Raw genomic sequence first — 26,030 nt, forward strand, 5'->3', positions numbered from 1 at the left:
CGGTCCCTCGGGTCCTCTCTCTGTCCCACCGTTCTTGGTACCTCTCCTGGCTTCCTTCAAACCTTCGAGGCTGCAGCCTTGGTCATCCAACCGGGAATTTGTCCCTGAGGTTAGGGGCGGGAGATAAATTTGGGACAGGTCAAGAGTCAGAGCAGCTTGCCCAGGATAGGAGGAAGGTGGCTCAGGTGCCCCTGTCCCGGCAGGCGTCATCTCCCCTACCAGCCCTCGGGTCAGCCCTGCGCCGCTCCTAGCTCCTCACGGGTTAACCCCCCTCGCCGCCCGCTCGCTTCCCGGTGCCAAAGTGGGTGTTGCTGGAATTCCTCTCTCCCTCTCCCGTAATGAGGGGGCTGAGCTGTCCCTCCGAGGAGGGGGCATGGTGGGGATAAAAGAGACGAAAAAACAGGGGGAGATTTCCAAAAATAAAACCCTGCGGTTCCCCTTCAGAAGGCTACAGTGACGGGGAGAAGGCGCGAAGGTGCAGCAGCGGTGCGCGCCCACTGGAGACCCAGCGCGGAGACAGACGAGGCGCAGGGCGCGCAGACCCGGGCCGCTCCCGCCGTCCAGCCCTTGCTCCCGGGAGATCCGGGCCCCCAGCCTAACTCCGGGGGCCCCTAGACTAGGAGAAGCGGGCCGCCAGCAGGGGTCCGGAGCGCAGCCCGCCGGCGGCCAGGCGTACCGACTGCAAATCCCGGGGCTGTTACCGCCTGCACCCCTCTCCAGCCGCCTCCGGCGCCATGAGGCCACCGACCACCGCCCGCTGTCCCGGGCGCGCCCTGTGGAACCCCTGGAAGAGCTTCCTGCCGCTCATCTTGGCTCTCTTCGTGGGCATGGGTCATGCTCAGAGGGAGCCGGTGGGAAGACAAGAGCCGGCGGGCAGGGACGCAAATCGGCTGCGGCGCCCCGGGGGCAGCCACCCCGCAGCGGCTGCAGCCAAGGTGTACAGTCTGTTCCGAGAGCAAGACGCGCCCGTCCCGGGCTTGCCGCCCACAGAGCGGGCCCATCTCGGCTGGGGGAGCCCCAGGAGGCCCGCCGAGGCGGAGGCCAGGAGGCCGCCCCGCGCGCAGCAGCCGCGGCGAGTCCAGCCACCTGCGCAGACCCGGAGAAGCAGTCCCCCTGGCCAGCAGCAGCCCACACCCCGGGCCCGCGCCGCCCCGGTTCTCCCGCGCCTCGGGACCCTGCAGCGGCCCAGGGCTGCGCCCCCAACCCCGCCGCGAGGGCGGCTGACGGGGTGAGCACTGGAGAGGGAAGCATGGGGGCTAGGGGAGCGAGGGCCGGGTCTTCCGTGTGCTCATTCGTGGCGGGATGTGCAGGCGAGAGGAGAGGGCACCAGGCTCGTGCCCTTCGTCCCTCTGGCCTCAGTACTGCAGGGAAACAGCACCGAGGCCCCGAAGCCGGGGCTCAGAGATCTGACCCGCTTTCCAAGAGTTGAGGGGAAAGAGAAACACTATCCTCACCCTTTCGAACCCGCTCGCCGAGACCCGACGTTAAATCCTTTCCCAAGGCGGCTCTGCATTCACCCGCCCTCAGCTAACCGGTGCCCGAAGACGCCCGCAGCGCGGTGGGGATCCGAGAGGGAGCCGGAAGGGGGCAGCGGGGTGGGCGTTCCAGGCGCTGGAGGCCCAGCGGAGGTTGAGCGGGCGCAGAGCGCGGGTAGGTGGAGGATGTCGGAAGCTCCCGAGTGCAAAGGCACCTGCATCTCCGGGAAGGGGGCTGGCGGCAAAGCCTGAGCGTGGGACAAGTGTCTAGGTTGGGGCGCAGGTCAGCCTGGGCCCACGGAGAGCTGGACGTGGAGTGGGCGTGGGCTCCGGGCGCCTTGGGCGGGAAGCCTGTCCCGGATGTAGCTGCGGCACAGTGGGTCGGTGGAGAGTGGGTCTGTGTGTGCACCTGTGCAGCTAGGGGTCAACGTGACTCCCGCGCTCTCACGACTCCCCCCAACCCTGCAGTTTACTTTTTTGCCCCCTCCTCTGGCACCACCCAGGGCGCCCTCGCAGCGTGGGGAGGCTCACCAGCAACCCCCACCCCAAGTCGAGGATCATCATGGCTGAGGGGCGCTGCCTTGCCTGGGTATGACAAGTGTTTCCAGAATGGAGGGCACTGGAGCCCCCGGCAGTGCGGGGGTGGGGTGGGGGCACCATCGGGGAGGCCGGGAAGGGCTCTGGTAGCCCTTCTTGGCCTGGGCCTGATTAACCAGTTGGGTTTAGTCCCGGTGCTCGGCATGAAGGACACCTGCACCCCCAGCAGTACTCCCGAGGACCATCTGCCTCAGGGCCTTTCCACCTGCCATTCTCCTTGACTGCAGCATTCTTCTCCCCTGTGTCAGCAGGATCCTCTCCTTCATTTTTGTCTCTGCTTTCAGAGGCCTTCTCTGACTACTCCTGCCCACCTTCTCTCCCTTCACCCTGCTTTATGGTTCTTCATAGCACTTATTCCCAGCAGACATACTATATTTCTATTTCTGTTTCTCCGTCTCCCAGCCCACGCTAATGTAAGTTCTATGAAAACAGAGGCTTTGCTTTGTTCATTGCTGTGTTACCAGTGCCTAGAACAGCGCCTGCATGTAGCTGATGCTCGTTAACCATCTGTTGAATGAGTGAAGCCCAGCGTAAAGCAGGGGGAGAGTAAACCTCTGCTCGGCCAAGTGGCTTACACATAGGATTAGTTAAGTATTAATGGAGCACCTGCCATGTGTCAGTTTTTTCTTGTCCTGTCCAAGTGAATACATGCTTCCCAAGAGCAAGAGTGCAGAGCATGGGATAGGGGCTGGGGACTCTGTCTCTTTGCTCAGAGACAAAGGCGTTGTTCCGGCAGGCAGAGCAACTCAGGTGCTTAAAATTGAGTTGGAGAAGTGAACAGATATGTACCAGTGAACGTGCTTTCTAGTATCAGCCACTTCGTGTTAAACACAAAGGAACAGGACAGTGGTGGCTGAGGAGCTCCGAGGAGGAGGTTCTAACAGATGGAGCTCCTGGGGCTCGATCGGCAGCTTGTGGGGAAGCAGAGGGGAGGTGGCAGGAGCGGGGTGCAGAAGTGTAGCACTGCCCAAGGGCTTTTCACTGTTGGCACTGGCCTAGGGGCAAGACTGCACCCTGATGTAGGGAAGCCATGGGGGTGAGGCTGGAGGCATAGGTTGGGCCAGACCACGGAGGAGTTTATACGTCAGGCATTTAGGTGGGGGTGGAGGGAAGGTAGGATAGTTGAGGGTAGAGGTAGGAGGGTGCACTATTAGAAGTCGTGAAATGAGGTGGTGATGAGCAAAGCAAATTGTCACCACAGTAAGGCTGGTAGATGTGCACAGGTGTATAAGGACATAGGCTGGGTGCCACCCAGAGGCACCTGCAGTACACAGGTGCACACATCATATCACATGCTGGGTTTGGCTTCTCTGCCAGATTATCTTCCTCAGCTTTGATAAAGGAGGAGTTCCTCTGGCCCTCCAGCCAGCCACTCCAAGTCAGCTGGGGAAGGGCTAAGTGGCAATCTTGTCCTGCATCTTTCTCTACCCAGGTCCGTTCTAGCTAATGGCTTCTGACCAGGCTGACCTCCCTGGCAATTGCCTTGTTGGTTGCTCAGGGCCAAGGACCACGTGCCATCTGCTGGTGAAGCTTGGAATTGCATCTCTACTACAGGGGATTCTTCATTCATTCATTCAACAAATATTTGGAAGGCCTCCCATATGCCAGGCACTGTGCTGGATGGTGGGGATACAGCAGTGGCCAACACAGCCTCTGTCCTCATGGAACTTGTAATGTAGTGGGGATTTATTGCACACCACGGAGATTTATTAAGCATGTGCCAGGCACAATGCTAGGTGTCTGGGATACAGTGTAACCAGAGCAGACACAGTTCCTGCGCTAATGAAATTTACAGCCTACAGGAGACTTTTTAAGCCATTGTTTCCCAATATTCAGTGTTTCTTGAACTAGCCTCACAGCATAACACCTTTGTAATGTTTTCTTCTCTCTTTTCTCTCTGGTTCTATTATTTTTCTTTAAATTTTTACATTTTTAAAATAACAGGAATTTGTGTTTTATCTATTTCAAAGTATTTTATATTATGAAGTTTTGTACAAGGGAAAAAAGGTACTGGAAATAATATAACTAACTCAGCTTTTTCAAACCTTAATATTTTGGCATATTTTGCTTCTGACGTTTTTAGTTGAAATTTCCTCTATAAATTTGTCTCCCTCTCTCCCCAGAGTTAACCACTACCCTGAATTTACTCGTGATTCCAACGTATGTTTTTATACTATTATTACAGATGCATGCATCCGTAAAATACACAATATTGTTTTGCATATTTTAAACTTAGATAAATCATACCATACTGTATTATCCTTCTACAATTTGCTTTCCCTCCTCCCCATTAGATTTTTGAGATTTTACCATGTGAATATAATCAGCCCAAGTTTATTCATTTTAACTGTTGTATATTATGCCATTGTCTGAATATACCACAGTTTATTTATCCATCCTCCTGTTTTTGGACACTTAGATGAGTTACATTTTTTTGCTATTACAAACAGTGCCTGACTTATTTTTCTACATAAATAAATCCATTTTCATGAACACTTCGTATCACTATCATAAGTTGAAAATAATACCACTTGTCATGAAGAGAAAGTACCTGTTGGAAAATTGAAACGAAAACAAAAAGTTCTCAAATTCTACCCAGACACCATTATCTTAGGAAGCTCAGCCCTGTGGCGTGTTCCCTCTGTTGAAAAGGGGGACTGGCAGGTGTTGGGGGAGGACCTGGCATGAAGACTGCCCTCAGACAGAGAATTTTTTCACTGATCTAATCGGGCTAGAAAGAGCACTGACGGGGGATCGCTTTCCACCATGTGACTCAGCGTTGTTGATGCTGTGATTGTGGAAACTCAAACCCCCCTTCCTACTCTCAGTGCTGGTCATCCACTTTTTGGAAAATGCTAGATTACCTGAAACAAAGAAGTATTACATGTATACCACGTGTCAGGCACTGTGTTATACCCTAACGGCACAAAGAGGAATAAGAAAGAACCCTCAAGATAGTCAAGATGAGGCACATACAACCAACAACCTGAGACAATCAGTACTAAATGATCCAGGTGGATGGAGAATGGGGAAGGCTGGGTAGATGTCAGGGGAGGTTTTACACAAAGGAGGTAACATTTGATCTGGGAGCCTTGGAGTAAGCAAAAGATTTCAACTGGCAATGAAGAGAGGGAAGGCATTCTAGGCATAAAGAGCAGCTTAAGCAAAAGCATCAAAATATGACCATATAGCGTGCAACTGGGGGACGACAAACTTTGTATCCTTGGAGGATCACAGCCTTGGTTGTGGAAGGTCATGGAGAGGAGGGAGGAGTGATGGGGGCAATTAGACTGCACAGGCGGGTGAGGTCCTGGTTGGCTTTGTAGAGGCCAATGGAGAGCAGTGGGAGGTTTTTTCTACCAAGGACCAGTATGATCAGATTTGTCCCAGGTGGAGCAGTAGCTGTCCCAGGCTATTAGCCGGATGTGTCCCCAAGGGTTGGGCAATGATTCCGGATATTGGGCTAATGTTTGCTGAGTGGTGTCACCTGGAATGTTGGGCTCATATGATCTCTGAGTGGTGCTTTCCAGGGAGTCAGAACCACTGAGTCGTTTGCCCCAGCTCGTCAGGCTCATTTGCTCTCTCCAGCTGGCCAGAGCCCACTGAACAGTCATCTCCCAGCTGGCCACCTCCCTTGGCCTCTACCCAAGACTCTAATGTTGGCCTAGAAAGGACCCTCAGAGGCCCCCATTGGGTCCCTGAATCCCTCTTGAGTGCCCTCCCAGCCCCTGGCACCCCTGCCTGGAAGCCTTTGATTCTGGCCAGTCCTCACTGTGGCCCTGATGGCCCTGAGGGCTCCACCATGGGTAGGCAGGGCAGGCCCAGCTGCTACCCCCCTACAGTAAGCTGCAAAGCCATCCTGAGGGCATCTGGGTGACAGCTGGCTCAGGGGGCCTCCTTGAGCTTGGCTCCACGCTGTGACCTCCCAGCCAGGCGGGCCCCTCAGTCTGTGCTATGTGGGCTCCCAAAGACCCTAGTTCCTAGAAAACTCCCAGGGCATGCAGTCTGTTTCCTCTTGAAGACCTCCCAGACCTCTAAGAGGCCCTGTCACCACCACAATGGGTAATGACTTACAAATGGTGGGTACTTTCCCCCTTCCACCAGGGCACACACAGACCCTGGGTATGAGGACCAGCCCCTTCCCCAGAACCTGGTGACTTGGGCCTTGATGGGAAGGAGGACTTTGTGGACCAAGGAAGCTGCTGAAGGCAGTAGTCCAGAGAGGCTTCCAGGTAGCCGGGATGGCACAGCTCTTGGCCGGGGGGACATTCTGGGAGCTCCCTGGGAGGCAGCTCCCCACAACTTTGGGCCAGAGGGCCAGGAATGGGCCTCAGCTTTTTCAAGCTGCAAGAATTTATTTTGAATGTTTTGGAAGGCTCCAAAAACCACACAAGCTTTGGGGTCCACTCATATGTCAAACAAACTCCTAAGCAGGACCAGATGCTCACCATACTGGCCACAGAGGTCACAGGAATGGCCCCCTGCTCTGTCCTTCACCCTGTCTCTCCGGCTCCGCACCCCTGCCACCCCACTCACCCTGAGTTTCAGTGAGTGCTCGGTAGACAATTTCTGGTGGTAATGAGGGGGTCCACCAAGCCAGAGCCAGGCCCAGCCTGAGCCAAGGAGTCAGGCCCCCAGAGGTCTTCTTCAAGAAGAGCCCTTCTAGGGAAGTCACCCAGGTCCAGGCACTTGGGTCGTTAGATGGAGAGTCAGGGCTGGTGAAACCTGCTGGTGTTGCAGGGGGCCTCACCAGACACCTGAAACAAAGTCTGGGTGCGTCGGGCGAGTGCCTCAACCACCCAGTGCTCGGTCTCACCATGCTCCAGCCTGCTCGAGGGCTCATGCTCCGCCCGATGTGCATTTGCTGGCAAGTGATGCATATGTATGTCCTTAAGACTGTTCTATGTGTGTCTTCCAGCTTCCCTTGGGTTGTCAGCATTTGTTGGGCAAGGACCGTGCTGTGTATTTTTGGTGAGGGGCTATGCAGAGTTGGAGCATGGCTTAAAGTCGCACCAGTTCAAGTTTGATCCTGGCTCTGGCGCTCATTTATTGTTCAGCCTTGGCAAGTGACCAAACCTCTCTGAACTTGCTTTCTGATCATCTTCTTGATCGCTGCCATTGTTGTCCCAGTGGAGTGCCTTCTTTGAGTCTGGTGCTGTATATCCCTATCTCGTCTAATCATCACAACAACCCAGTGAGGCAGGTATTATTATTTCCATTGCACAAATGGAGAGAGAGAGGTTTCCCAAGGTCACGCGGGGAATGGCAGAGTCAGGATTCCATGTTAGATCTGTGGGACCCCAAAGTGCCTCCCCTGGGCCATGCACTCTCCCTAGATAAGGGGGACAGTCTGCCCAGCCTGGCAGGGTTCCACCAGGCCCTGCCTGTAGAGGGGCTCTGGGAATAGTCCCCCTCTGAGCACCCTGGTGCTGACCCTGTTTTGCTGACCCCGCAGGAGGAACGTCTGCGGGGGACAGTGCTGCCCGGGATGGACGACAGCAAACAGTACCAACTACTGTATCAAACGTGAGTGCCTCCGCCTCGTCCACCTCTCTCCCCTCTCTCCCTCCAGGTGGGCTGGGCATGGGGACTCCAGAGCCTGGGGCCGAAGTGTCTTCCCAATCTGCCTCCTGAGGATGCAACCCCTCTCCAGAGCAGAGGCAATGTGCAGTGGAAGGGAGGAGATTTTAAAATGCCTCCAGCTGAAAACAACTTCTCAAACAAAACCCCTGCTCATGTTTTTGAAGCTTCCTGCTTTCTCCTCCTGGCCCACTGTGTTGGTGCCCCCCTTGCCCTGCCCACAGGGTCCCTTAGGTGCCCACACAACCCTGTGGTCTGTAGAACATGCCTGGCCCCAGAGCCTCCCCATGGCACATTTCCAGAGGCACAGTTCACAGTGCATGCTCTGGGAATCCATCTCTGCTCTGGCCTGTCAGGCATCCTACCAGGATGGTCAGGGGAGGCTCTGATCCCGTGTCTGGCGCAGCCTTCTTTTGGATGGCTCTGAAGCCTGACAGCCTGGCCCAGATGAGAGAAAAGAGAGAGTAGTATCCCAATTACGTGGAAACCAAGGAGTGACCGCGCCCCAGCCCCCACTGGTGGTGTCGGAGGCAGGAACGACAATGACAAGAGCCAGCAGCTATGTGGCACTCACTTTGTGCAAGTGCACTTTACATATTCTATGGGGCAGGTAGTACCACTATCCCTTTGGTGGATGAGGAAACTGAGGCACAGACTGGTAATTTGCTCAAGATCACATGGCCTGGAAATGGCAGGATTTGAATGCAAGTAACCTGATTCCAGGGTCCCTCTTCTTAATCACTGCACTCTGCTGCCAGATAGCTTACCTTATCTCTCTGGGCCTCATTCTCCACATCTGTGAACTGGGGATGACAGGGTGCTACTGTTACCATAACTGCTACTACCATTACTACTGCTGCCATTACTACCACTACCATTATTGCTACCATCACTACTACCACCACCACCATTACTACTACTATACTACTAGCTAACAGCTGAGGACTTACTATGCACTCAACACTGGCTAAGCTCTTCACACACATTATCTTAGTTAAGCCTCTCAATAATCCTGTAAGGTATTTACTGATCTCCCCACTTACAGATGAGGAAACTGAGGCTCGGGTTGGTTAGGAAACATGGCCAGGGACACACTACCCCAGCGCTGGAGCTGGGCTGGATCCAGGCAGTCTGACTGCAGAACCCCGTACCTCGATCTATGGCCTTTGTTCCCTCCTAAGACCAACGGAGGCTGGGCCTTCTGGAGTGGGGGATCCCCACAGGTGATAACAGATATGTGGGTTTGAGAGAGCCCCTTAGATCTTTCTCCCACACTCCCCAGGACCCCTCTTGAGCCCCTGTCTGCTCCCCAGGTCTGTATGGCTGTCCCAGGAGCTCCACCTAGCTGTCCCTCCTGGAGCTGCCACTACCGTCTGCCAGGCCCTGAGCCAGGCTGCAAAGCCTCAGTCTCCCCAGGACCCCTTCCTGCCCAAGGATGAACCCCCAGGCCCTTTTCAGTGTGAGGGTTTCACAGCTAATGGTCCAGGTGCATGACAAAACCTATGGTGTTCCCAGCCCTGATGGAGGCCTTCATCTGGGTCTGGCACCTCCCGAGCTGGAGATGAGATGGGGACGAGATGGGGATGTGGGCTCACCAAGCTTTTGGTTCTGCCTCGGACCTCATGGCCCTGACCCTTTCCCTGTCTGACGATGAAGCTCAGGCAGGATCTTGGGTCTCTCTAAGGCTCTCCAGATAAAGAAACCCAAACCCCAAACTCAAAAACAAGCAACAAAGCAGATTGTCTGCCTGAAAATTCTTTCCTTTTCAGGGAACCTGGATTAGTGGGGGCTCTCAGAGGACAGGCCCTCTATAGCTGGGGGCAGAGTTGGAGGAGGGACACTGTCCGTCATAATTTTAAGATGAAGATAGTGAGACTTGGGTAACTTGCTCAAGATCACACAGCTCATTAGAGGAGGATCTGGGACTCAAAATCAGCCACTCCCCTGAGCAGACAAGCCAGGGATGTGGGTAGCTGAGTGGTTTTATGCTAACCAGATCTCTGGGGTCGGGGCCTGGGCACTGGTATATTTTTAAAGCACCCTAGGTGATCCTAGCCAGGGCTGAAGACCTCAGAGCCGAGTTTGGGGTCAATTATAGGAAGATCTACCTTGAGGGCCCTAACTCAAATTCAAATGTTCCCAAGAATCCTCTGGGATCTTATTAAAGTGCGGATTCTGATTCAGCAGGTCTGGGGTGGAGCTGAAGGGTCTGTGTTTCTAACAAGCTCCCAGGGGATGCTGCTGGTCCAGGGACCATACTTTGAGTAGCAGGGCCTTGAGGGCCTCTGGAGGCCTAGGAAGGGATTTGGGGTTGGCCATGGGGAGGAAGGTTGGTAAGTTCTAGCAAGCTTAGCAGAGAGTGTTGCTGAGGTTTGAATTGAAGCTGGAGCAGGGAGGTTTCAGAGGGAGTGGGCTTCTCACCAGCTGCCTGAGGGGTCTGGGCATGGGCCTCACTGGCCCTCCAGCCCTGAAGGTTCTCCGTTTCCTAACTTGCTCATGATTTTCCAGCATTAGTCTCTGCCAAACTAGTTTCAACACTGGAAACTGGAGGTTGGGTGAGTCTGCAGATTGTGAAAACCAGTGTGTGTGTGGACCCTCGTGCCCCAGTGGGGGGCTGCTCAGTGTGCTGCCAATACCCACTCCACCTGGGGGTCCTCAGCCCTTCTTATTTCTCTCCCCAGCCCTCTCATCCTGCTGCTCCTCTGGTTGTCTGCCCTGACCCTTAAACACAGGCTGGCAGCTCTCCTGGAGGCATTGCCAGTGGGCGTTAGCCATCCCCACTTGAAATCAGCTTGCCCACTGAAGGTCTGTGTGCTAATTAGCTGGGCCCTGTGCTGTTTTGCTGCTAATGAGCCTAAGGAGAACCACGTGGGTGGTGGGGCGTTGGCCCTGGACGGCTGGGTCCGGAGCTCTGTAGAATGTGGGGCTCTTGGCACCACACCCTGTCAGCTGGCTCTCCTGCTTCCCCTAGTGGTTTGCGTCTCCCTCTCCCCTCCCCACAGCTGCCCTCTTGGCTGCAGCCGGGACTGCCAATGCTGGGGAATGCTCATGACTCTATCCTAGCAGCTTTACACATGTGGGGTGCTTCCGCAGCCAGCAGAAGAGGAGGGCTGACAAGGAGGGGTGTGTGACATCCTCCCGCCCCACCAAGAATGAAGTCTAGTCCCAGAACCATGTGGAGACTCAGTCTGTCCCCTGGTCTCTCCCAGACATCTATGAGTTCAACCACTGTCCATGCACAGGGAGTGATGGCCCTTGCCTGCTGGGCCACCCCCGGCCCCTCTCGCCTCCTCTCACAGAATCCTAGGTTGCTGTAACCTGTCAGCCCATCTCCCTGGCAGGCCCCGTCCTTCATCCCTGGCCAGTCACTGGACCTCAGGAAGCCACTGCATCTACAGGTGGCTGTTGCTGGAATCCCAGCTCCTCCCTCCGCCTTGGCAGGGTCAGGAGCTGGGCCCTCGCCACCTCCTCTGGTCTTGGTAACTGCCTTTCCTTCTGTGGCTTTGCCAACTCTGCCACACGATTTACGTGTTTATGTATTTGTGGAGGCAGCTGACTGGGGCCTGTCTGGCCCGCTCAGCTGAGGGGAAGGACTGCAGGGTGACTGGATCCTGTTTATTGTTAGGGCTTTTAGAAGACTGTCCAGTCTTCCCAGATTGGCTTGCTGCCGTCGCCACCCCAGCACACACAGGCTGTGGGGGCTTCTGAAGGCTCACACTGGGGAAGAGGGTTTGAAGAATTCTTTGAATTCTCGTTTTGTTCCAGCCTAGATGCACAGAGGCTGGGGCTGCTCTGGGGAGGGCAGAGAGAGTCCCTGTAGTTAAGAACATGTGCTTTGGATTCTGGTGCCAGAACCAAGGAGTCATGGGTTTGTGTCGTCAGGCAAGTGACTGGCCCTCTTCTAGCCATGGAACCTCATCAATAAAATTAGTATAACAATCTATATAGAGTTGTTTTTGAGGATTAGTAATAATGACACTCTGTAGCTCTTACTGTGGTCAGGTATAATTCAAAGGACTTTGTATTATTATTATCATTATTATTATTTTTGAGGAAGATCAGCCCTGAGCTAACATCCGCCAATCTTCCTCTTTTTGCTGAGGAACTGCTAGAGCCAGGAGACCGTGCTGCCTGCCTGGGTTTAAATGTCAGCTCCACCACTTAGTGGCTGTGTGACCGTGGGCAAGATGCTTACGCTCTCTGTGCCTCAGTTTCCTCTTCTGTAAAATGTGACTAATATTAGTCCCTGCCTCACTGAATTGCAAGGAAGAAAAGAGATAACTCAGGTTAAATGTTTAGTTCAAGGCCTGGCGTGTTCTATGTGCTCTATCCATGTTTGGCGTTGATGCTGAGGGAAGGGACTGGGTCTCATGGCTCCCAGCAGGCAGCACAAATGTTCACTGGAGACAAGGTAAAGGGTCAATGAGTATGTACTGACCTATATAGGGCCTGTCCCAGGACTGTGCTGAGAGGTCCCTTTCTGCGGCCCCAGTTCTATCATCTCTTCTGGAAAAATCCCCATGGTACTCAAGAGATCCTGGAGGAGGTCTGGGCATTTGCTGTTGCCCTCTTGGTCCAGTGTCTCTGTGTGCATGGGGCCATTAAAATAGCATTCCTTCTGGTCCACATCTCAGTGCTATGAGGACCCTGTCCCTCTGGATCTGTGCCCCTCCTTGGCTTCCCTGAGGGAGCTTACCTGGCCCCACCCATCCAGGCCCTGTAATGACCCCGTCCCATAGGGCAAGACTGTGGCCAGGTGGGGTCAAACTCCAGACTCCCTGGGGTCAAACCTTTCCTCCATCACTTACTAGCATGGTGATCTCAAGCAAGCGGCTTGACTGCTCTCGGCCTCAGTTTCTCCATATGTTAAGTGGGGATGAGAATAGTACGAATAATAGTTATAAGAATGAAGAGAGGTGATACATGTAAAATAGTTAGCCCAGGGCCTCATTATGGTAAGTGCTAAGCAAACGGGCCAGGGCCAGGGGGATGTGCAGGTTCTTCCCTGACTGGTTAGGAACTGCCAGGAGCCAGAGGCTTGAGCCTCCCTGTGGCTCATCTCTGGATGAACCGTCCTATGAGACTCAGTGGTTGGCATGTAGTGGTGGAAAGGAAGGTGGGAGATGGCTAAGGGGAATGATCACATGCCCTCAGTGGAGACCCAACTAACATGGAGGGTACAGTCCTAGGAAAAGACCATCCATTTCTCCCCCCACCGCATCTGGGCACCTTAGATCTTCCTGGCGAGCAGGTGCATGACCCCAAGGCTCTTTGCTCAAATGAGTAATATTTAGGAGATGTTCTGACCCAGGGGATCCTGAAGCCAGGTGCTGTGTCCTATTGATACCAGTGGAGTGCCTATTTGATACACCTTTGTTAGAGGACTGAGAGGGTGAATGATCACATGGGTGGCCTGGTAGTTTCCTTCCGCCATCCCCAGCTGCCTCTTCTCACCTGCTTGGCTGGCTTCCCCTTTTCTACCCAACATCTTAATGTTAGGCTGCCCCAGGACTTTTCCCAGATCTTCCAAATCCCCCACACAAGGAGAGGGGCCATGGGAGCCAAGCCAAGCGTTAGTTGCCCCCCCCTTGTTGAGCACCAGTAGGCACTGTGCCAGACAATTAACATGCAGCAATAATAATAGTGGCAATGCTCTTTCTGTCCCAGGGACCAGGGACGCTAAACCTTCAGCCCACTTCACCCTGTGAGTGACTGTGATGTCCCTTTCTGTCCCGGCCCCCTCCTGTGTCCCTGGCTGCTGCTTCTCCTCTACCCAACATCTAAACATTGGGTTTCCCAGGACTGAGTCCTGGGTCCTCTTCTTTACTTTCTTGCTGCACTGCTCCTGGAATGATCTAATGCATTCCCATGGATGTAAACATTGTCTCTGGGCTGACAATGCCCAGATTTAAATATATCTTCAGCCAGATCTCTCCTCCAACCTCCAGACTCCTTCGTCCCACTGCCTACTCCACATCTGCTCTTGATGCCTCCCAGACATCCCAACCCCAACTTGTCCAAAATGAGTTCGTGGTTTCCCTCCCTCTGAGCCAACTCCTCCGCCCAGGTCTTACCCTCCCTGTAAAAAGGCATCCCATCTACCCGAATGCTCCAGCCAGACACCTGGGGGCCTCCCCAGGACACCTTCCTCTCGCTCAGGCTTTATATCCAATCCATCACTGAGCTTTTTTTTCCTTCATAGATCTCTTGGGAGCCAGTCGGCTTCTCCCTGCCTCCCCTGCTGCCTCTCCAGTCCAGGGCACTGCACGCTCTCCTGGGTGACTGCTGCGGCCCGCTGACTGCTCCCCCTACCCCCTTCCCCTCCGTTCTTTCTCCATAAATTAGATCATAACGCATCCCTGTTCAAGCCTGCCTGCTGCCATGTATCCGAGCCTACCTCCCTCTCCAGCCTTGTCTCTCAGCCTCACCCCCTCACTCACCGAACTCAGCCTGGGTTTCTGGAATGTATGCCTCCAGGCTGTTGCACGTGCTGCTCTCTCTGTTTGCTTTCCTTTGTCTTTATGTGGCTGGCTACTTGTCATCTTTCCAATCTCCGTTTCAAGCTCCCTTCCTCAGAGGAGCCCCCCCACCAACCACTTTGTCTAGAGCTGCCCCCACCAGCCCTGTTATTCTGGATCCCAGCTCCTTGATTGTTTCCTTCATAACTCATATCCCGATTTCTGTTCTTCCACTTGTTCTTTTACTTGTTTTGTGACAGTCTCTCTGACTAAGTAGTAAGCCCCGAGAAGAAAGGGACCGTGTCTGTCTTGCTTACCATCCTGGGCAAATAGTAAATATTGGATGCACAACTGTTTTCTAGATGAGGACATTGAGGCTCACAGGGTGAAGAAACTTGCCCGAGGTCACACGGTTGGAATTCAAATGCAGGTCTCTGACCGCAAGGCCGCTCTCTCTTCCACGCTTCTGCCCTGGCCTTGGCTGAGGTGTAAGTGGGAATGGTTACTCCTTCCCTCCTGACCCTCCTGGGTCCTGGGCATGGAGCTGGTGCTGCTGCAGAAGGGTTTGGATGGCTTCCAGGGAGCTGCTCCCCTGGAAAAGACTGGTCCCCAGGCTCGTCCCTGATGAGGGCTGTCCCAGGACTCCATCCCATCCTTCTCTTGTCTCCAGGGACTCTTCTGTCTCTGAGACCTCCAAAACCCTGCCTCCTCCCAGACAAGGCCCTTGGATCTGTGGAGATGGACAGATGACTATTCTGCTTTGGGGCAGCAGCTGGAGGCAAATCTGGGCCTTAACCCTAGGCCACAAGCCCTGCCCAGTGGTCTCCCTCCTCATGCCTGTTGGAGCCGGTGGGAATTGGGGCTGCTCTCTGCCCCAGCCCCTGGCCCCAGCCCCCAACTGGCCTAGTATCGTGGCATTTGTTAATGCAATTAGCAGGGCGGTCCATGCGAGGGGCTGGGGGCCAAGGTCTGACTCACACCTCCCCTTCCTCCCCTCCAGCCGCCAAACGGTAGAGGCCGGCTCTGCCTGCCAGACAGCGTCTGTAGAGAGTGTGCGAGGGGCCAAGAACGGCATCTTTCTCTCATTAGAGGCTTTTATGTGAACACAACTGCTATTTTGGAGCCGGGCGCTTGGCTGGCCCCTGAGCCCCAGTGCTGTTTCCAGCCATCCCGAGCTGCGGCCCCAGCACAGCTGTGGTGGGAGCGGGGTGAGGCCTTCAGGACCCGACTTCTCCCACAGCCTGGGGGCTCGGGGCCAAGGTCGAGGTCTGGGGGGCACAGCCCTTGGGCAGAGCTGGGGTGTGGAGAGGACTGATCCCTGGGTGGAGTCTGAGGGTGTGTGGGGGCCAGACAGGGATTTCCTTGGCCTTGGCATCTCTGACATCAGGGTCCCCTTTCTGTGGAAATGAAAGGTAAGGCTGTGGAGAAACAGCTCAGGGCCACAGGTGGGCCCTCCAGTAAGCGAATTCCAGGGGCAAACTGAGGTCTCCAGGTGGGCGTCTGAGGGGTGCCCAGGGAAGAGCTGACTGAGGTCAGTATTGAGGGTGGGTCGGAGACTGTCCTGTCTGCAAAGACCTCTGGGTGCGGGAGGAGACAGGGCCCATCCTGAGGGAGAGATCAGGTAACTCAGTGGGTATCTTCTTAGTGTCCCACTGACACAAATCTTAGGAAAGATGGAGGTTTAATGAGGGAGCAACTGAGTTTCAGGTGTGGGGGTGCTGGGCCCAGAGTCTGATCTGGAGCTGAAGTTCATCTCCCAGATCAGAGGGGATGGCACTGGAGGCCTCAGAGGAGGGCACAGGCTTAAGGGCCCCACCCCAAAGTCTGTGTCTCATCTGATGTGTTATAGATGGAGGGAAGAGATGTCTCTGGGGCCCAGGAGAGACAGCTGATGACAAAAGCCCTACCTGGGGGAGGAGGGGGTCGTAGAGAGGGGACTGGTTGTATATAACACCTGGAAAGCAGCCCTGCCTTGCACCACAGGGCTTAGTCCCTCTCCCTAACCGGGGTCTGTGTTGATGTTGCCTTTTGCTGACAAAAGGGTCATGGCAGAGAAGTTCAGAAGCCCTCTGGCCTCTGCCACTGAGGGTATGGTGTTTTTTTGAAAGCTTTGCGGTGCTGTCCAATAGAATTTTCTGTGATGATGGAAATGTTCTATATCTTGCCGTCCAACATGGTAGCCATGAGCCACATGTGGCCTGTTGAGCCCTCGAAATGTGGCTAGTGTGACTGAGGAACGGAATTTTAAATTTTATTTAATTTTAACCAATTTCATTTTAAATAGCCACATATAGCACATGGTTACAGCATGGCTTTAGGGAGTACAAAGTACTTGCACGTCCATAATCTCCGTTAAGACTCACAACAACTCTATGAGGCAGGAATTATCAGATCCATTTCATGGATGAGACAACTGACGCCCTGGCTGAGGCATCTCCATGAGATGAGACATGCCTGAGGTCACACGGCTGGAATGTGGCTGAGCTGGGGTCAAACCAAATCCTTCTGACTCCCAACCCCATGCTCTTTTGGCTACCAGGTGGCTGATCACAGAGGCTCTGAGCGGATGGTGGGAGCAGCCCATGTCGTGGGGCTGAGCAGCCTGCATGGTGGGAGCTGTTTCCAGAATCTCCCCCAGGCCTGCCCATTCTGAGTTTGATCTCCTCCCAAAGGTAGGGGTTTTGTGTGGAAAATCTGAGCAAACCTCTGCTTGCCTGTTTTGAAGCAGAGTGAAGGTAGAAGGGGCACCGCCAGAAGGTGGGGGGTTGGGGGAATGATGCCTTTTATTTTTTACTTTCAAAGCAGTTTCGGGAGTTTTCTTTTTATTCCTCTCACTTTTGGCATCCTGCTAACTCCACAGAGCTGAACTCCCAAAGCTGAAACTTTCCACATCTCCAATCCTCAGTGAGGAAGAGCGTGCCAGGGGAGTTTGGAAAAGTAGGGGTTCAGAAGGAGCCCAGATTAGGAATGTCTAAAGACTGGCATTGGCAAGTGGGCACAGGGAGGCTGGTAACAGCATTGCCTCCAGTGTCTGAGGATGCTGGCCTCCCACAGGGAGGGGCCGGGGTGTGTCTTCCGGGCTAAACATGGACATCGTGGCATCATGCTTGATAACACTTCATCAATAATCAATCAAATGTGGACATCATAGTGTCATGCTTGATAACCCTTCACCAATAATCAATCAATGAAGACTCATTAAAACCATATACCCCATCCTGGGTTGATTTTTTAAGTATAAGGCATGATCTCTGGTCTTGAGGAAAAATGGAGGCTTTGAGGCTCCAAGAGCAAAACATGAAGACTTCCCAGCCCTCCTTGGGTGGGAATTTTCTTTCTTAAAATCCTGACAGTGCTGCGTGATGTTGCCTCTCGGAGGACCTGGGCATTTCCTTCTTTGCTTTATGCAACAGCCCCTGCCATCGGCAATTCTGAGATGGCTGATTTTCTTTCTGATACCTAAGTTTTGCAATCTGTGCTCATTTGACATAGGAATGTTTGCTTCAGTCTTCTTTAAACAAGAGGACACATGACCACTGTTGCCTCCTCTTCCCTAAAGGGTCCTAAACTTTTGGATTTCATGGGCCAAGAAAATATCCAAAAACATCTTAGATACCAAAGTACAGTAGCCAGCTTTTCATTTTGCCAAGTGAGGATGTTAGAAAAACAAACCACCATTTGCCATCACTTAATTAAAAAAGAACATTTTAACACCAAAAAAGTAGGAAAGATAATCTCAAAAGACACTTTAAATGGGAAAAAATAGCATTACAAAAAACTCAGGAAACTGTTTTATTTTCCTTATTTAATGACAGACCAGTAAAAACTGTTGTAAGAATGTTCCTTTCATAGACAAGCACTTGGAGCCACCATTGTGGGCCATTTGGGGGGGAGTTTTGGGGGAGTGGAGAGAGGAGAGTTTGTGCTCCGATCCCATAATGCGGATGCTCGGCTCAGAACAAAATGCGTCAACACTTTAGTGAGGAAGTCACTTCTTGCTGATACTTGTAAAAACAACACAAGAGAGGATGCAGATGAAGTCCATGAGGGCTGGCTCAAAACCTCTGACAATCTGAAACTTGTTGGAGCATCTATCTTAGCAGATCTGGCCTCTACGCTGTTTCATACGTAGTTGATCCACAGAAAGATTATCTTCCTGAGCCGGTTTTTTCCACCAACAAGCCTGGCTGGTTTGGAAGCCTTTTAGAACTTTTATTTACCAAAATATTATATGCACCTATAAATGCCATTTTTATAGTTTCCGCCCTAACCACCCATTTTCCATGAGCTGCTCATTGTGCCAACCAAAGTTTGCCAACCCTGGTCCTCATTGCGGACCTAAGTCCCTGTGTGGCAAGGTGCTGCTTCCATGGTTATGAGAACCCACCACTGGGCACAGCTTCCTCCACACAGAAACCAGCCTTGTTGTCTTTGTACCCCTGGCACCCAGTCTGACCAAGAGGGGCTGCTCACGAAATGTTTGCAGAATATATTAGCAAATAAGGCAAAACAAGAAGTAAGCGAGCTACAGTGAGGCAGAGGGACTTGGGATCTTGGGTTTCTAGAGAGTGAAAGATCTTATTGTGAAAGTCAAGGATGGGCCATCCTCGGAGCCCGGGAGGGGAAGGATGGAAGCTAGGTTGGTTTCGAAAGGCTGTCTTAAGGGCAAGGACCGCTCACTCAGAGGTGGAAGGGAGATGGAGGCTGTGTGACCTTCTTCTCATCCATGCCAGGCTTTGGGTCTCTGCTGGCAGAGAGATGTGGGTCTGAGGGACTAGGAGTGATGGAGTATTCATGGTCCACATGGGAAACCACTCAGGCCTGCCCTTTCTACTCCCTCCCTAAAATAAAACAGGGCCGAGAACTGGCCTAGGCCTACCTGCTTCCCCAGTGTTCACTGGCCCTGGTTTGGCTGTGGGGCTGGCCCCAGCAGACCATGTCTCTGGTGTGGTGGTGATGGGGGGCTGGCAGGTGGTCAGGTAGGCTCTAAGTCTGCCCTTACAGATGGAGAGGTGGCCAGGCGATAGTCCAAAATCCTGCCATGGTGGCAGTTTGTGTTTGGGAAAGTGCTCGGGGCTATAGTTCTCTGACGTGGTCTGCTTACCTGGAGGCCTGCTGCCTGCCAGGAAGGGGTGCTAATGCACTGAGGAAAATGCTCTGGTCTCAGGATCCGGCTCGTGGGTGGAATCCTATAGTGAGACCTGTTATCTCCCTACTCTCCCCGGAGTAGTAAGGCTGCCCTTGGGGGCCCTGGGTGGACACGATGCCCAGTCTACTCATCCTTTGTGTCTCTCGTGAGCATCACCTCCTCCAGGAAGACTTCCCTGACTTTCCCTACTCCTTGCCTCAGCTTAGGTTAGAGGCTTTGGCTGACACTTATTACATGACCTACGTCCTGGCTTCTGTGTGAGACAGTGTGCTCCTTGAGAGCGGGACCCTCTCTACCACAAGCTTCACACCTAGTGAGTGCTCTATGAATGTTCATTGAATGAATGCATGAGCTGGTAAACCTCCTCTCTCATCATCTAAAATTTACTGTGTGGGCTTTGGAGAGGGCTGTGGTCCTGAGGCCTCTACCACCAGCAGCTTCCGAGGACAGAGCTCCCAAGGGTGTATTTTGTGGCTGACTTGAAGCCAATAGATCCTTTTTGTTTCATCATCAGCTCCAGGCCAAGGTTCAGAGATGGTAGGGAGGAAGAACCATACCAACCCTGCTGGGAGGCAGTGGGCTGGAAAGAGCTTGGGCTTTTCAGCCAAACAGACCTGGATTTGAATCCTAGATCCACCACTGACTAGCTGGGTGACCTCAGGCAAGTCTTTTAACCTCTCTGAGCCTCAGAGGAATTATTTGTAAAATGAGTCTCATAATCACACTTGCTGCTGAGGATTGTTGTTAGGATTAGATGAGATAGTGTATGCAAAGCACCGTGCCTGGCATATTGTGAGCTCTCAGTAGATAACAGCTGCCATAATAAAAGTAATAATAATTGTGTTATTGTTAGGCATATGCTAGGAGCTAAGGATGCAAAGAAGTGTAAGGGATAGTCACTACGCTTGGAGGGGCTGACCATGTTAGTTGGGGAATTGAGACACATATTTTAAAAAGCTGTCACACTGATGGTGGCACGTGGGGCAGCCTGTGGTACTGCCTGAAATGACTTTATGCTATTGTTTTCTTGTTTCTTATTGGTCTCCACTTGACTGCAAGCTCCATGTGGGCAAAGACTTTGTCCCCAGTGCCTAGCACACAGTAGGAGCTCAGCAAATATTTGTTGAATGAATGAGTGACAAACGTAGGACACATTAGGTTTAGAATGTCCAGCATGAGCCTGTTACTGAACCAAAGTGGGTCTACTTCCCGGTGAGTTGAAATCAGAGACTTCACCAGAAGTAGTTGTCACACAAAGTAAAATTTATTTGTAGCAAATAGGAGACCACATGGAATCATTTCCGAAGTCGTGGCTCTCCCCAAGCACGGGACAGCAGGGGCCTTTTATTTCGGATGGGGAATGAATATTCAAAAGGGAAAGGTGGGTAGTCGCTCGCGCAGGCTCAGTTGGCTCATCTGTGTAGGCACTGCTCTTGTGGTGGGGCTCAGTCTGATTCAGGGTGGTTGGTGATTATATCTCTTAATATAATAACAACAAAAAAACCATTGGGAGAAACAGTTAAATGCTTCTGAAACCTCCCTTGAGTTCCTCGGGGCAATTAGTTGGTGACAAACCCAACCTTGTCCTCTGGGGTTCCTACCTGTTCCTCAGGGGAGGTCCTGGGAGGGGGGCAGGGCCCCACACTCCACTGTGTGCCTCTGCGTGTGACTCTCCCTTGGCTGCTGGTCACTGGAAGTGGCTCTGGATTTTGCAAGGTGATGAAGGACAGCGAAGAGAGAAGTCATGGCCCCAGTGGCCGGTGGCTGCTGCACAGTGCCAGCTTGGAGGAGGGGGCCCAGTTCCGGTGACTCTTTGCCCCCAGGCTGGACCCAGGGCCCAGGAGACAGAATCCTTCCGGCTCCTGGTCAGGAGTTCTACCACTTGCTAAGGAGAGTGGGAGATTGAGAACAGATGATCTCAGAAGTGGGAAAGACTGTCACGCTGAAGATGCCTTTGAGATACCCCTGATCTCCCCTAACCTCTTCAGCCCACCCCTCATGTGATTCTTGAGGAAACTGAGGCTCAGTGAGGTGAAGATCACATGGCTCATGGAAGATGGAAAAAACCCCAACAACTCAAACCTCCTGACTTTCAGGCCATGTTGAGCCCTTTCCCATAAAAGAGACTCATTCTTTTTTTTCACTGAGATATAATTGAAATATGATATTATCTTAGTTTCAGGTATACAACATAATGATTTAATGTTTGTATATATTGCAAAATGATCACCACAATAAGTCTAGTTAATGTCTGTCACCACACAGTTACCAATTTTTTCTTCTTCTTTTGATGAGAACTTTTAAGATCTATTCTCTTAGCAACTTTCAAATATACAGCACAGTATTATTAAGTATAGTCATCATTGCTGTACATTACATCCCCGGGACTTATTTATTTTATAACTAGAAGTTTGTACCTTTTGACTCCCTTTACCCATTGTGCCCACCTCCCACCCCCACCTCTGGCAACCACCAACCTGTTCTCTGTACCTATGAGTTTTTTTCAGATTCCGCATGTGAGATACAGTATTTGTCTTTCTCTGTTTGACTCAATTCACTTAGCATAATGCCCTGAAGGTCCATCTATGTTGTCGCAATGGCAGAATTTCCTTATTTTTTTATGGCTGAGTAATATTCCATTGGATATATTCCATATATGTCCATATTCCATGGATATATAATATTCCATATATATCCATATATATATATATACATCACATTTTCTTTCTTCTTTTTTTTTTTTTGTGAGGAAGATCAGCCCTGAGCTGATATCTGCCAATCCTCCTCTTTTTGCTGAGGAAGACTGGCCCTGGGCTAACATCCATGCCCATCTTCCTCCACTTTATATGGGATGCCGCCACAGCACCGCTTGACAAGCAGTGCGACGGCGCGTGCCGGGATCCAAACCGGCGAACCCCAGGCCGCCGCAGTGGAGCGTGCGCACTTAACCGCTTCCGCCACCTGCTGGCCCCTACACCACATTTTCTTTATCCGTTCATTCATCATTGGACATTTAGGTTGTTTCCAGAGATTCATTCATTCATTCATTCATTCATTCATTCATTTAGTATTTATTGAGAATCTACTCTACAACAGTCTCTGTCTTAAATTCTGGGGCTATGGGCCGGCCCTGTGGCTTGGTGGTTAAGTGCGCGCGCTGCAATGCTGGTGGCCCGGGTTCGGATCCCGGGTGCGCATCGAGGCACCACTTCTCCGTCCATCCTGAGGCCGAGTCCCGCATACAGCAACTAGAAGGATGTGTAGCTATGACACACAACTGTCTACTGGGGCTTTGGGGGGAAAAAGTAAAATAAATAAAATCTTAAAAAAAAAAAAAAAAAATTCTGGGGCTAGAGGAGGGAACAAAACAAAACTTCTGAACATCTGACCTCACAGGACTTCCAGTCTAGCAGTAGAGACAGACAACAAAAAGGGAACACTTAAGTGTGTAATGTGGCATCAGGGTGTTCTGCTGGAAGTGGTGGTGTGAGCTGCTCCACACCTCTGGTCCTTCAGTCTTTGATTGGTTGTCCAAAGATGACAGGTGAACCTCACCCTGAGGCCTGTGGGTGGAGGGGCGAGACAAATGGGCCCAGGGAGCCTTCGAGGCCAGGAGTTGACTTCCTGCTGAGTGGGGGAGGCCAAGCAGCACGGGCAGGAGGCCCGTCTGATGGGAAGGTATCAGGGCCCCCTGGCCCTACTCTCACCCCTCTCTCTGTCTCCGCAGCTGTGTGCCAGCCGCCCTGCCAGAACAGGGGCTCCTGCAGCCGGCCCCAGCTCTGCGTGTGCCGCTCTGGCTTCCGCGGAGCCCGCTGCGAGGAGGTCATCCCTGAGGAGGAATTCGACCCCCAGAACTCCAGGCTGGCTCCCCGCCGCTCAGCAGAGGGTTCACCCAACCTGCGCAGGAGCAGCACAACCAGGGAAAGCACCGTGGCCCGAACACGGCCACCAGCACCACAGCTGCCGCTGGCCAGGTAAGTCCCCTCCTCAGTGGGACCTCGGGTCTGAGGCGCAGTCTTTCTCTGGAGGGGCTTGTTCCTTAGGACCACTTGGTGAAGACCTTGGCGGAGAAGGCTGGGGTTGTCCTTCCTTCCCTCCTCCCCACTCTCCTCCCCTTTCCCTGCCCCCACCAGAGGCAGGGAGAGCAGGAGAGCAGGTGTTGGGGTTGCTGCAGGCTTTGCCAGGCTGGGGTGGAGAGGGGAGGTGGGAGGTGAAGTCTTTACCCTCCAGGTCCTGGGAGAAAGCTGAGGAGGGCATATTCCTGGGACCAGCTCTCTTGTTTTTTGTGAGGTTTTTTTGGTGAGGAAGATTAGCCCTGAGCTAACATCTGTTGCCAATCCTCCTTTTTTTGCTGAGGAAGATTAGCCCTGGGCTAACACCCAAGCCCATCTTCCTCTACTTTATATGTGGGACACTGCTACAGCATGGCTTGATAAGCGATGCATAGGTCTGTGCCCGGGATCCGAACCTGCGAGCCCTGGGCTGCCGAAGCGGAGTGCGAGAACTTAACTACTATGTCACCGGGCTGGCCCATCAGCTCTCTTGTTTTGAATCCTGGCCTTGCCACTTCCTAGATGGGTGACCTTGGGCAAGTTACTTACCTCTCTGATTCCTTATCGGTAAGGTGGGGACAATGGTGACAATCATAGTCATGGAAGTGTTGTAAAGATTAGGCTAGTTAACATAAGGACAGCACTTAGAACAGTGCCTGGCACATAGTCAACTCTTTACAAATATTCCTGCTCCTCCTCCTCCTGGGCCTGTGGTCTCTGTGATGCAGGAAGGACTCCTCTGCCAGAAAAAGCCTCTTCAGTTCATCACCACCCAGCAGTAACCTCACTCCTTGGAGGAGAAGAGAAGGAGCTTGGGGGGGAAGGAAGTAGCCTAGGAAGTGGGCAGGGGGAGTGTTCGCAGGCAGGATTCCCTGGCCTGCTTGCCAGCCAACCTGGCTAGACTTTTTTGAGCTCAGGACAGGAAATCTGAACTTTGTAAACCGGTCTATTTCTAGGGGGCTGTGTTTTCTTTTTGGTTTTTCAGGTTAGTTTTTCCATTCGCTTCCTACTTAGGAACTTCTTTCTGAAATGTTGTAACATTGTCTTGATGAACTAAGGGGAAAAAGGATTTGCCCTCTCAGAGGCCAGGAGAACCAGGAGAGGAGGTTGACTTCGAGGTCATGTCCCCAGCCAGAAAACTCAGGAGAGAAAGGAAAGGAGCTTGAGATTGCCCAGCAACCCTAAAGGGGGATTGCAGTGGGCAGGCAGACCAGGGTCTTGGTAAGGAGGAGTTCCAGGGCCCCGACCACCCAAGCAAGGGGTTTCCAAGGGCAGCCAGGAGCAGGAAGAGCCAAAGGATGAATTCAGGTTGAGGCCTACGTAGCTCCAAGGTCAAAACCATAAGAGCCAAACTCTTTGGCCAAGGCCCTGGGATGCTGGGGCAGAGAAAGGTGCGGAACTAAGCAGCCTGGTGTACAATGTAGGGGAAGGGCAGACCTCCTGGGATTGGCTGTGAGTAGGTGGGCGGGGCTGAGCCTTGTTCTGATTGCGACTGCAGGTGGGCCTGGTGTGAAGGCACCTGGAGGAGCACCAGAGGTGCCAGCTCCAGGGCCAGCCAGGAGCAGGATGGGAGCAGAGTCCTTCCAGCTGGGCATTCCCTCTGCAAACTCTCTTTTGGCTTGTGGGATTCATTCTGTTTATAATGTGTGGATCCCGTGTGTGTGCTCATGCATGTGAGTGTTGGGGGTGGTCATCCTGCCCCTTGCACCCTTGAGTCGGAGCTGTTTGACATATCCTGCCCCGTCTTCCCAGCCCATCCTACTCCTCTATTCTTCAAAGCCCAGTCCCACTTCCTCCAAAAACCCTCACTTGATCACTTCCACCCAGCTATCTGACCCCTTGCAGCACACCCCCCTCTGGGTCTGTGCCCTGCCTCTGCAATTAGATAGTGTGGCCTGCACCCTGGAAGGCGGCGACTCCGCCTTGTGCTCTTTGAATCTCCCCACAGCTCCTCCCACCTTCCTAACTTATAGAAAGTGCTCAGTCTGCGCTTGCTCTCTGTCACTCCGTCCAAACTGAAGAGTTAGCCTAACAAAGGGCCCACTTGGCATTGAACCCCCACCCTGTACCTCGAACCAAGGGCACCACGCCCTGTGCTGCTCAGAGTGCAGGAGGAGGGGAGGCTCCATGCTACCCTAGTGCAGTGCTTTTCCCTCTGCCTTGGGATGCTCTGTTTCTTTGCTCACTAAACCAGGAGCTCCCTGAGAGCAGGGCGTGTGTCCTGCTCATTCATGACTGTGTCCCTGGTACCTAATACCATGCCTGGTACACTGTAAGAGCTCGGTCAACAAAAGTTGGATGAATAAATGAGTGAGGCTCAATGATGGGGAGAGGAGGAGGCTGGGAAGGAAGTAGGACGAGCTATGTGAGCCTTCGATCCCCCAGCAAAGGTTTTGTGTGTACAAGAGGCGGTGGAGGGCCAAGGCCTGGGGTGAGGTCTCCGGCCCACAGCAGGGCTGTCCTCTGTCAGCTTCACAGGCTCCCTGGCCAGGGGCTACTATGATGTTTTTAATGAGCTGCAGCCTCCAGGCCGGCCCAGTCTCTCTCTCTACCCTGTGGCCTTAATGCCATGAAATCTGGGAAAGTCCGAGTGGCCTGCTGTCGGCCCAGCTGTGTTTTGCTTTAGAAGGCCAAGTCCCGCTTGCCTGGTGGTGTCAGACATTTCCTGTGAGCTTGGCCAGGTTTCCCAGGCAGCCGCTAGCCTCTCTCCTGAGAGCAA

At 52.9% G+C, this 26,030-nt stretch overlaps 1 protein-coding gene across 2 annotated transcripts in view; it reads left to right on the forward strand.

Annotated features, from left to right (window-relative positions):
- The first annotated feature begins 623 nt into the window (after positions 1-623).
- Positions 624-26,030, forward strand: part of LTBP2 (latent transforming growth factor beta binding protein 2) — a 102,008-nt gene continuing 76,601 nt past the window's right edge. For both annotated transcript variants that reach the window (XM_087448202.1, XM_014784405.2), the window contains exons 1-3: positions 624-1,228; positions 7,528-7,598; positions 22,987-23,233. In XM_087448202.1, coding sequence (XP_087304328.1) covers positions 735-1,228; positions 7,528-7,598; positions 22,987-23,233 — 812 coding nt within the window. In that variant the 5' untranslated portion in view covers positions 624-734. The remainder of the gene's footprint in view (positions 1,229-7,527; positions 7,599-22,986; positions 23,234-26,030) is intronic.

The sequence above is a fragment of the Ceratotherium simum genome, chromosome 24, assembly GCF_057802395.1.
Source record: "Ceratotherium simum simum isolate JZ-2026a chromosome 24, ASM5780239v1, whole genome shotgun sequence".
In the NCBI taxonomy this organism is placed as follows: Eukaryota; Metazoa; Chordata; class Mammalia; order Perissodactyla; family Rhinocerotidae; genus Ceratotherium; species Ceratotherium simum.